Source organism: Pelecanus crispus, chromosome 3, assembly GCF_030463565.1.
Source record: "Pelecanus crispus isolate bPelCri1 chromosome 3, bPelCri1.pri, whole genome shotgun sequence".
In the NCBI taxonomy this organism is placed as follows: domain Eukaryota; kingdom Metazoa; phylum Chordata; class Aves; order Pelecaniformes; family Pelecanidae; genus Pelecanus; species Pelecanus crispus.
Genome location: NC_134645.1, coordinates 132,011,104 through 132,023,492, shown reverse-complemented (window position 1 = coordinate 132,023,492; position 12,389 = coordinate 132,011,104). Strand labels below are relative to the sequence as shown.

The 12,389-nt window shown below is 51.3% G+C and overlaps 1 protein-coding gene across 1 annotated transcript in view; it reads right to left on the bottom strand.

Annotated features, from left to right (window-relative positions):
- The window catches only part of OTOF (otoferlin), a 120,947-nt gene that overhangs the window by 75,795 nt on the left and 32,763 nt on the right, over positions 1-12,389 (bottom strand). Inside the window, exon 4 of the mRNA XM_075708605.1 lies at positions 620-719. Within this exon, the coding sequence (XP_075564720.1) occupies positions 620-719 (100 nt within the window). The remainder of the gene's footprint in view (positions 1-619; positions 720-12,389) is intronic.

The window sequence follows — 12,389 nt, the reverse complement described above, 5'->3', positions numbered from 1 at the left end:
GGACTTCAGGTGAGCTGCTGCACGAGGTATTCCTCATGTGCTACAGAGCTAAGATAAAAGCAGCATTGAGGTCAGAGACAAATACTGTAAATGTTGAGCATTTCAAACACCCAGCACTGCCAGTGTGGATTAAAGCTGATGCAGGGATGGCCAGGGCAGAGCCAGCATGGGATTGCTCAGGTGCAGGAGGAGAGCACTGGGAGCAGAGCTCAGCGTGGGACTGAGGTCAAAGCAGCAGCTCAGCATCTCTGCGGGGATCTGAGGACCACGCTGTGCTCTGAGCTGCCACGGGTCTCCAGCAGCAGGATGTGTTCAGGCTATTTCTGAGCTGTGCTCGAGCAATTGCACCCTGTCTGTGTGCAGGTTAAACCTGATCCCTTCCTGCTTTGCCCCCATCCTAAACTTCTCATGGCTTGCAGAACAGCCAGCCTTTGCTGTGCACCCTCAGGACAGTCCCGGCTGCCTTAGTCCTTCAGACCAAGAATAATGGGATGAAGGTGAGGTTGAGGATTTGGGGATTCAGGTGCATAGCACAGACTTCTCTGTTCCCACAGAGTCAGCAGAAATATGGACAGATGGACTGAAGGGCAGCAGTGCCCGCTTATTCCTCGTGACCTACCTGAATGGCTGAATTATTGTCGTCTATGAGCGTGTCTGTCACCTCTACCTGTCCTTCCTCCACCACCTTTTGCAGAACCATCCGGAAAGTGCCAATGAGCCTATGGAGCAAAGAAGAGAAAAGTCAGGTGAGCTGTGGTGAGCACCCATCGTTTTTAATGGGAAAGGGCTTTGCTGGCCAGGTCGTCAGAGCTTGCGTGGCTGTTTTTGCTTCCCATTTGACTTAGGAGGAGGTAGACACGAGATGCAGGATCAGAGCATGGCCAAGGACTCTGGCAGCTGCAGCCAGTGACCCCCAGCTCAGTGGAGATGGTGGGCAAAGGAGAAGCCAGGAAAGAAGCCATTTCAAGGTATCACTGTTGGGATAATAAGAGAAGGAGACTTTGGGAACCATCAGTCTTGTGTTACTGGGATGCAACTAAGGGACCCCAAACTGTCGTTTTCTGTCCTGAATGTCTGCAGTTATGCTTGCACTAGTAAATTGAACAAGGCAAGAACCAGGGCACTGTCCCTCACCTGTCTCCACCAGGACATTGTCAGCACAGGCCATGGGAAGGTCTCAGGTCAACATGCCTGGCCCCAACCTCCCCACCCAGGAGGAGTTATCCTGCGTCAGGGCATCCCTGGAGCCGTTTGGATGTGCCTGGTTGTGTCTGGGATGAGTTGAAGAGCCCAGCCCAGCTGGGTTGGCCCAGGGTTGGGCAATAGGGCTCATGCCAGTTAGTTTACTTGGATGGACATAGGCTGAGGGTGCTGCCTGTGAGTCTGAAAGCTAGGTATCTCCGAGCAATGCAGCAGGGACCCAGGGAGGTTAGGCTGTCTGCATCCTGGGGGCTTTCAAGACCCAACTGGAAAAAGCCAAGAGTGACCTGGTGTGAGGTCAAGCAGACCCAGCTTTGAGCAGGAGGCTGGACTAGAGATCTCCTGAAATGCCTTCCAGTCTGAATTATCCTGTGGTCCTTTGATATGATCATACGATCCTCGATCCTATAATTATTGCTGTGGGCTCTAGCGTGTGGGGCAAGCTGCATGCCAAAGCTCAGTCCCTGTGTATTTGCCACAGCTCGTGGGGTTGGCGATAGCCTCGCCTGAGCCAGGACCGCATGTCCCAGAGCCAAAAAGGCTTGTGGCTGAAGGCAGACATTTACAGCAGGCATGGAGCGATGGTTTAACACATTATTTCCTCCTTCCCAGGTTGTTCCCACTGATGTGCTGGATGCAGAGCACTCCTATCTTTCCTCCAGTGGGAAACCAGCTGGTTTCCCCAACCCTGCTGCTGCACCGAGCAGCCTGCCTGACTCTGCCCAGGAACAGATGAGGAGAACCCACATCTCTTCCACCCGACCTGCATGTGCTGACTCCCACCATGGGCTGAGATGAATGCTGAGGTGAAGGCATGTAACACCTTCCAACCACCACGGCCATTTCTCCCATGAGCATCTGATGACCACCTAAACTCCCCCAAGATGAGTAGGATGAAGGCATCTAATTGCTCTTAGTGGCTCTTGCCTGGGCTCACTGCAGCCTGCTGCTCTCGCGGCCAGGGAGTGCAGCACTGTGCGCACTAAAAGCAGCCACATTTGATAAATTACAGGTCCAAATAGATACTACAGAGAGCAGAGAAGCCTGGTGCTCTCTAATAAAAGTCATTACTTATTTGCCAGCTCATGGCTTGGCAAGGAGCTGTGGCTTGATGTTCTTCATGTTCTGCTGTAGCACCAGAGGGACAGTCCCAGCCTGAGAAGAGCCAGCTGTGAATCAACAAGTGACTCCCAACATGGAAAAAGCCCTGAAACACTGAATGTGGAGCTGCCTTACACCATCTGCCTTGCATGTCATCTCTAAGGCTGCAATCCCAGATGACAGCGAAGATATTACACGGCATACCAGGAATTTGTCTGCAGTGCTCCGCTGGCTGTGGCCAGCGAGAAGGCTGCTGCTGATTAAACTACTTCCTTGCAAACCTTAAGGCATTGCTTACTGCGATGCTGATTTATCAAGACGTGATTTCAGAGAGGGAGACAAGAACTCCCCGTGCCGTGCGGTGGGATATCGAGGGCTCCTCTCTTGCCTCTGCCCCTGTGTAACCAAAGCACCCGATGCTGTGCTTGCATCGGCAGCCTGGAGACCCACGGTAAAAGCAGGCTTAGCAGATTTGTTAGGTCACTCTGTGGCAGAGCTGAGCATGGGGTTTGTCTTTCCCTGCTCTCAAGCCATCCCCTTCTGCTTTGAAGCACCCTCTGAAATGCAGTACAACGCTGGATGGAAGAGCAGGGTCTGCTCAGACCCAGCTCCCTGGGGTCTTCACAGGCTTTGGAGCTTGATCTGCCTGCGTTCTGCTTCTGCCAACCCTCTTTTTTTCCTTTCCCCACCCAAATGGCCTTTCTTTGCACAGGTCCCTGTGTCCCCTTGTGCATGCACCTGCTTGCATGGGGATCAGACAGTACTGCCATGGGAGTTTCTCTCACCAAAGAAACCGAACTGTGCTGTGTAGCTATCCCACAGTACACCACTCATTTATAATAATAAATTGAGGGAATTAATAAACTACCTGAGGAAAACAGAAAAATGACCTTACTATTGCTCATCCACTTATCTAGCTCTGCCTGGCTTGCAGCAGCAGCAGGGAGGTCCTGCTTTCCAACAAACCGCTGATGGGTCCTGCTGTAGCGTGCTGGTGGTGCTTGATGCTCCAGGAGCAAAGGAGAGCCGTGGCAGACCTGCCCCGGTGTGCTGTGCAGGATGGGGCCCTTCCCTGCAGGATTTTCACCTCCCCTCCTCAGCTCCCATGTGCTGTGCACGGGCGGATCCCAGCACTGAGCTCCTTTAAAGCTACCTCCAAGATGCCACACAGGGCATTGAACATGAACACCTTTTCTTTGTGTGCTTCGTATTGCTTCATGCACAATGAATAATGCATCGTCGCCTCCCGTGGAGACCTGCTGCTTCTCTGAGATGGGCTTATTGAGGGGAAAAAGCTGCTGTATCAGCCTGGATTTCAGGGTTTGTGAAATAATGTTGTTTGCTGTTTGCAAAAGCAGCAGCTCTCTTGTTTTGCAGAAGTCTGTGCTCTATTTCTCAGGATTTGAGCACAGACTCTGCTGCAGGGCTCTGGAGGGCTGTCCTCTGCTCATGGCTGGATTTGATTTCAGCAGGTCAGTTTGGAGGGATGCTCTTGTGGCTTGAGCTCTAAAATCAAGTTATTTTAGTGTGGTTGCTTTTGAGTTAGATTTGTCTGTGAAGGTTGCTAGGCTCAGCTGGTAACGCACTCCGCAGTTCTTGCTCTTAGATGTGTTTGTAGGTGTCTGTATTATTTAACCTGTTTGCTGACGGCACATCATAAAAAAAAATGCAGCCCCTTGGAAATGCCACGCAGCTCTAAGGTGTGGTGGTGGCTTCTCTGCTCCTCTTAGATCAAGGTGGTCCCAGGTACCTTCGGCTCACAAATGCATATTGCCCCAGAGCAGCCTGGTGAAGGAACAGAAAGCTTCTTGCACGGGCACAGCGATGGCAGATGTGTCTGTAAGTGGGAACACCTCTCAGCCATGGGAAAAGTCCTTAGTGCTGTGATGGGACATGCAAAGTGAGCTGGAACCAGCCTGATCTCCAGAGAACTTACCCTGGGCTCAGGCTCCCTCCCAGCAATTCTGGTTTAAGAAGTTACCCTCAGGGAAGAGCCATGGCTTCAAGACAAAGCGTGCTCCTTTGCCGAGGGACACAGTACGATGTCTACAGCACTGAGGAAGAGCTAGGCTTTCACTTGTCTTTGCAGTGGGCTGTGAGTATATGGAGAGTCTTCAAAGCTCAGCTGTTATGTGGTAGCTTGCTTAGCGGCCACAAACCAAGCGTGTGTCTGACACCAGAAGTGTGTTCACCAGGTTCAGACAGATAACTGAATTTTTCTGATCAATTTAATGCTCTAGAAAAGCTGACTTACACGAGACTGCAATCCACCTTCCACTTCAGTATCCTCAGGCTGATGGAGGATGAACTACACTCAGACTGCAGTACCGCAGCTTTGGGCATTTCTGCTTTCTATTTAAGCTGCAGAGGCTTCTCTAAAGTGGTTTCAAGCTGCCTTGCCTTATTTTGCAATTGCAGACAGTAGGAATATGCCTGTACTCACTTCTCACTGCCTGAACATCTCTTGGGTTTCCACCTGAAATCCCCTGCAGCCCAGTGCTCACAGCTGCTGCTTTAGCAACAAATCAGTGCAGGGCTGAAATGTTTCCTGAGGGATGTCGCAGCAGGGCTCAGAGCTTTTTGTTCAAGGGTCAGTATGTCTGAATCACAGACCTCCTGCATGGAGCAAGACCATCACCAACTCTAGATGAGTTTGGCCATGGCTTCATCTATCCAAGTCTCAAAAACCTCCATGGATGGAGATCCCCCATCTCTTTGCTGACTTGCTAAGGCTGCACCACCCTCCTGGGGAAGAATATTTTCCTAATATCCAACCTGAACCTCCCAAGCCATGGTGTGTGCCTCTTGCTCCTTGTTATTTCATCTGTCACTACTGTTACATCTTCAGGTAGCTGCAGGCTACTGTTAGGTGGTCCCTTGGTCTCCTCTCCACCAGACCAACCAAGCCCTGCTCCCTCCACCTCTCCCTGCAGGTTGCATGCTCCAGGCACTAGTCAGTTGTGGTTCATTTATGATGGTGGTGGTAGTTTTGGCTGATAGCTGCTGGTGTTGACCCCACTGAGGAAGAAACTGAAGTCTTAAATGAGTTCTGACAAGACTTTGCAATGAATTGTTTGCAAACAGAGAAGGACTGGTGGGTGATGTGATGGTTGGAGGCCATCTTGGGCATAGTGATCATGAAATGATAGAGTTTTCAATTCTCAGAGAAGTAAGGAGTGGGGGTCAGCAGAACTACTCCTTTGGACTTCTGGAGGACAGACTTTGGCCTCTTTAGGAGTCTGGCTGACAGAGTCCCTTGGGAGGCATTCCTGAAGGGCAAAGGAGTCCACGAAGGCTGGACATTCTTCAAGAAGGAAATCTTAAAGGTGCAAGAGCAGGCCGTCCCCATGTGCCGAAAGACAAGCTGGCAGGGAAGATGACCGTCCTGGCTGAACAGAGAGCTTTGGCTGGAACTCAGGAAAAAAAAGGAGTTTATGACCTTTGGAAGAAGGGGCAGGCCACTCAGGAGGACTACAAAGATGTCATGGGGTTATGCAGTGAGAAAATTAGAAGGGCCAAAGCCCAGCTAGAACTTAATCTGGCTACTGCCATAAAAGACAATAAAAAATGTTTCTATAAATACATTAGCAACAAAATGAGGGCTAAGGAGAATCTCCATCTTTTATTGGATGCGAGGGCAAATATAGCGACAAAGGCTGAGGAAAAGGCTGAGGTACTTAATACCTTTGCGTCAGTTTTTAATAGACCAGTTGTTCTCGGGGTACCCAGCCCCCTGAGCTGGAAGACAGGCATGGGAGCAGAATGAAGCCCCCATAATCCAAGGGGAAATGGTTAGCGACCTGCTACACCACTTAGACACACACAGGTCTATGGGGCTGGATGGGATCCACCAAGGGTACTGAGGCAGCTGGCAGAAGGGCTCTCCAAGCCACTTTCAATCCTTTATCAGCAGTCCTGGCTCATGGGGGAGGTCCCAGTTGACTGGAGGTTAGCAACTGTGATGCCCATCTACAAGCAGGGCCAGAAGAGGACCCAGGGAACTACAGGCCTGTCAGTCTGGCCTTGGTGCTGGGGAAGGTCATGGAGCAGATCATCCTGAGTGCCATCACGTGGCACGTACAGGACAACCAGGTGATCAGGCCCAGTCAGCATGGGTTTATGAAAGGCAGGTCCTGCTTGACCAACCTGATCTCCTTCTATGACAAGGTGACACGCTTAGTGGATGAGGGAAAGGCTGTGGATGTTGTCTGCCTCGACTTTAATAAAGCCTTTGACACCATTTCCCACAGCATTCTCCCGGAGACACTGGCTGCTCATGGCTTGGACGGGCGTGCTCTTTGCTGGGCAAAAAAACGGGCTGGGTGGCCAAGCCCACAGAGTTGTGGTGAATGGAGTTAAATCCAGTTGGTGGCCAGTCACAAGTGGTGTTTCCCAGGGCTCTGTTTTGGGGCCAGCCTTGTTTAATATCTTTATCAACGATCTGGATGAGGGGATTGAGTGCACCCTCAGTAAGTTTGCAGATGACACCAAACTGGGTGGGAGTGTCGATCTGCTGGAGGGTAGGATGGCCCTGCAGAGGGACCTGGCCAGGCTGGACCCATGGGCCCAGGCCAACTGTGTGAGGGTCAACAAGGCCAAGTGCCGGGTCCTGCACTTGGGGCACAACAACCCCATGCAACGCTGCAGGCTTGGGGAAGAGTGGCTGGAAAGCTGCCTGGCCGAAAAGGACCTGGGGGTGTTGGTCGAGAGCTGCTGAACATGAGCCAGCAGTGTGCCCAGGTGGCCAAGGAGGCCAACAGCATCCTGGCTTGTGTCAGGAATAGTGTGGCCAGCAGGAGCAGGGCAGGGATCGTCCCCCTGTACTCGGCGCTGGTGAGGCCGCACCTTGAATACTGTTGTCCTGGTTTTGGCTGGGATAGGGTTAATTTTCTTCCTAGTAGCTGGCATAGTGCTGTGGTTTGGATTTAGTTTGAGAGTAACATTGATAACGCACTGATGGTTTAGTTGTTGCTAGGTACTGCTTACACCAGTCAAGGACTTTTCAGCTTCCCATGCTCTGCCGGGTGCACAAGAGGCTGGGAGGGGGCACAGCTGACCCAAACTGACTCCATACCAAATGGCATCATGCCCAGTGTGTAAACTGGGGGGAGTTGGCTGGGGGGCAGCGATCGCTGCTCAGGGACGGGCTGGGCATCTGTCAGTGGGTGGTGAGCAACTGCATTGTCCATCACTTGCTTTGTATATTATTATATTTCCCTTCCTATCATGTCCTATGAAACTGTCTTTATCTCAACCCATGAATTTTACTTTTTTTTTTTTCCAATTCTCTCTCCCACCCCACTGGGGAGGGGGAGAGTGGGCTCACTCTTGGCTGCGCAGTGTTTAGCTGCCTGCCGGGTTGAACCACAACGGCCCTTTTTGGCACCCAACTCACAAACCCACAACCCTGGGATTAAGAGTCCCATGCTCTACCGACTGATCTAGCAGGGGATAGAGAGCCAGGGGTCCCTCCTGACCCCCCAAACTGACTTTCCAGATACCTCCTGCTTCTGTGACCTGCTGCGGTGCTGCCTCTGTCTGGGACAAGGCCACTTGAGAGAAGCGCAGAGGCAGCAGCAACACCATGTCCATCTCCAGCACGCCGATGCTCCCCCCAGCTGAGCTACAGTCGAAAGCGCAGGCTGCCTGTGAGCGCTCAGAATTGCAGGCTGTTGCTACCACGGGAGCAGATAAAAGCAGGTATGTCAGAGCCAGTCCTAGCCCTGTGGCAGCTTTTCCCCAGCCGCAATATCTGGACGATGGCAACAGGCAAAGAGCAGATGCTCCCGTCTCCTGGGAATGGTGAGATGCGGGCCCTTTCACCATCCTCTTAGCACATCTTTGCAACCCTTCCAGCCTGCCTGAGGTGCTGCTGCACTCCCCAGCCCTGCTCGCAGACCTCAGGCCAGCTCATTTGCAAGCGTGTGAATTATTGGGAAGATGCATTTGCGTTAGGCTTGGGATAACGCGCTCCTTCCTCGGACCCCTCCCAACCCACTTCCCCTGGCAGGCAAGAGCCAAGCAAGAGGGAATGAAATATTCAGCACTTGTCTACACAGCCTTTCATTTCCAAGTATTTCATAATTCATCAAGTGCCCTGCTCCCTTCCCTGGCATTTCTGCTGATGGAAAGTGAGGGAGTTTTTCTGGGTCACTCGTGATTTTATCAGACTGCAGGAACATCTCTTGTTTCAAACCCAGCCTGTCTGCTTCGGTGCTTAGAGCTTGCTCAAACCCTCAGATCAGGGTAGTCTGGGGCTGCTGCACACCCCACGACACGCTTTGCTCTTTGCCCGTGTGGCACATGCCATCTTTCAATGAAGCCCTTGGTGTGCCCGGTGCAGTTCAGGAGAGACAGTGGCTGGGGGGGACGGTGAACCCCACCAGGCATTGCCAGCACTGAAGTGCCTGTTCTCTCTGAGCAAGGGCTCTGAGGCCAAGATGTTCATCTTGGTCTGGCTTTGCTAAGAGCATCCTCCAGCTCATGAAGTCCTGTCCCCTCTTCTCTGCTAGCATCCCTTGGATGCTGTTTGCTCCCTGGGCTCCTGCAGCCAGAGAGAGTCTCTGGTGGGGAGGTGGCATCTCCATCCGTCCATCCACCCACCCCATCCATCCATCCATCATCAGATCCTGGGAAGTGACAAAAGGCAAATCATGCCCTGGTTTGGTCCCCACCTCCAGACACCCCTTGCAAGGTAGGGTGGGAAAGCAGAAGGATGCCACTGCTTTTAACCCATTGCCAGGCCTGCAAGAGCCTGGGAGATTGGAATCAAGGCTCAGCTGCCCAAGGGAGGATCCAACCTGCAATTCCAGTAAAGACCTCAGGGAGAGCTGGTCTCCTGCTTCTGAACCACTTGGAGCTGTTGGCTCCATCTAAATTAGGGAATTAAGTGCTGCCTGGGGGCTGTCCCTCACCCATCCACACAGGGATGCTGCCTGCCAGGGTTGGCCAGGCCAATGCATCATCTCCAACCCATCGCAGGGATGCAGGGACAGGGGTTAGCCTGGGGCTGGGTAGCCCCAGAGCAGTTTGGAGAGGAGAGCTTCCCTGCCTGGCTGTGGCCAACCCAGCTGCAGGCTTGGGACAGAAAAGGACCCTGGTGATGTCTGTGTGGGGCACTAGGATGGATGGAGAAATTGGGTCAGACCCAAATCAAAGCTGTGGAAATAAAATTAGGATTGTAATCTGATATAAAACAGGAAAAAAAAAAAAAAAAGAAAAAAAAGAGAAAAAAAGAGTTACCATGCTGAACCATTATACAACCCATCCCTGCAGCCTCACCTGCTCCCTACCCAAACAAACTTTCAATGCTCGTCGTACTCCAGAGTCTCTGCAAGAAAACTGGGAATATCGCATGGGATGGGGCAGGCAGGCAGGAGCAGCCATTGCATCTTTCTGCTACCTTCCCCCTGCCAGGACACCTTCCCACACCCTGGTACCACAACCTGCAAACACCCAAGGATTTGGTTACGCCCCCCCCAACCCAAAGCAACATCTCTGAACTCCTGCACTGTGGCTACAACCCAGATTACGCACCGAGCACTGCCTTGCCCGACCTGTAAAGAGGGCTGGGGAGATCTGGGAGCTCCTGGTCCTCGGGGACAGTGAAGGGGGACGCAGTCTTCAACCTGGAGGCATGGTGGGGAGGGAGAGCGGTTCTCCCAAACTGCCCAGTGCACAGTCTGCCCTGAATTAATGAGCTTCTGCAATGCAAAACAGGCAGCATGGGGACACGACCACTGCCGGGGCGGCTCAGAGAAGTGATCGTGGGAGATGTTAATCTTTTGGACCGTCAATGGAGCTTAGGTGACCACGTGGCTCAGCCCTACTCAGCTGAAATGATGAATCCCTGGGGATTTGTCAGCTCCAAGAGCGATGGTCACCAAATTCCCACTTCTTGGCCCATGATCAGGCCACCTCTTCCTTTCCTTACCAATAAGCCAAACAGATAGAGCTGCTGATGACTTCAGGGTAGGCAGATCTGCTAAGGTTTTAATGACTCTGGCTGCTCCTCTCTAATCAACCCCACTTTTCCACCACCCTTCTGAAGCAGCTGGCTCTGAAACTAGACACATTTTTTTTTCAGACTGCACTGAAGCACATAATGCTGTTATTCCTGGGCTGCCAAGAAATTGCAGCAGCTCCCTGACAGCTTCCCTAGCCATGGCTTCCCCGTGCTCGGTGTCCTTGCCCATGCTGCTAGCTATAATGTTTCCCTGCATGCGGGGAAATGCAAACTGCCGTACGAAAAGGTCTGGTCCCTACAGGGTTCGGCCGCCTGCTAGCATCCTCGGTGACAAATCCCTGCCTGCAGTCACTCCCAAGCGCTGCTGCTCACGTGTAACACCTTCAGCACCCGCCATGTCAAGTTTTCGCAGAATTTTCATTTCTTAATCAAAATATTGCATGACACCAAGTCAAACATGGTGCAAAAGTCTAAGTATACCCAATTTACCACTTCAGCAAGCAGATCTGTAATCTCATCCCAAATTAGTTACCTGACAGGATATATTTCAATACGACAGGGCTGACTGGCACTCATTATGCTATTCCACTTGTCTTGCAGGGTGAAAAGAAAATACACTTATATTTAATGGGAATTTTTGCAAGAGTTTGCTGAAAAAGAAGTTAATTCACTAAAGCAACTTTTAATATCTGGAGGCTGCTGAGCTGGAACTGCTGCTGTGTCCTACATTTCACCAGGTTATCCAAATGTTAACAAAACAATAATAATTACATACACTTGCAAGTATAAGCTCTGACTTGCCTACCACACAGGCTTGGTGCAAAGGGGGTAATTAGAAGGGAAGTGATTTAAGAAGCTGTAACTTAAAGAGTCAGATGATTACAGATGAAGCTGCAATTTGGCTAGACAGTGAAAAAAGCTCTTCATTTTGGTCCACGCTCCAGGGCATTCATCACATAAGCTGCGGGAGGAAACGGTTTGCATTTTTCAGAATTGCCCCAAGACTGGTTTGTGCATAAATGCAAGCGCTGCAGCTTCCAAACATACCGTCAGACCCCCCAGGTATCCAACAGCAGCTCCCTTTCAGCTCATTTCCTTTCTGCTTTTCCAGCCTGAGCTTGCAGAGACCCATTGCGTCTCCCCCCAGGTACCCCAATCAGCTTCACAGACCAAACGCACCCACCCAGCTGCTCATCAGAGCAGCTCCCTGGTTTCTCGTTACCCATTTTTGGACCCCTTGCACATCTCTGTTCTCCCAGCCAGTCCTACCTGGCTGCAAGGCATCACAGAGCCAAAGGACAGCCACGGCTGTGGGTTGCTGGTGCGAAGTAAGAAGGTCCCACAGCAAAGAAACCTTTCTTGGAGGCAAGCTGCCCACAGCTTAGCCCCTGGAGCGTGTCCCAGCACATGCATCCTCATGTGCTGGGAGATAGAGAAATTAGAATGCTAGAAAATGCTACAATGGCTGGACTTTTTTCAACTTTTCAACCCACTTTTGGCAAAGGAGGTCTTGGACTTTCAGTTGCATGAATCTAGAAGCTATATGGAAATGACTGTAACCCATGAAGGGTCATTTTATGAACCCCGGTCTGAAGAAGCAGGGAAGGCTTTCATAGATTCGTTTAGGTTGGAAAAGACCTTTAAGATCATCTCAAGTCCAGCCATCAACCTAACACTACCAAGTCCACCACTAAACCAATTCAGGGGAGAGAAAGAATTCATTTCATGTTTCCTGGCTTGGTGGCTGCATTATTTTTTCATGAAAGTAAAACCAGGAATCACTAAGGTTGGAAAGGCCCTCTAAGATCATCAGTCCAACCATCAACCCAACACCCCCATGCCCACTAAACCATGTCCCCAAGTGCCACCTCTGCCCATTTTTTGAACCCTTCCAGGGATGGTGACTCCACCACTTCTCTGGGCAGCCTGTCCCAATGCTTGACCACCCTTTCCATGAAGAAATTTCTCCTAATATCCAATCTAAACCTCCCCTGGCGCAGCTTAAGGCCATTTTCTCTTGTCCTATCGCTTGTTACCTGGGATAAATGGTTGGACTGGATGATCTTAAAGGTCTTTTCCAATGTAAATGATTCCATGATGCTATGATTCTAAGAGACCAACA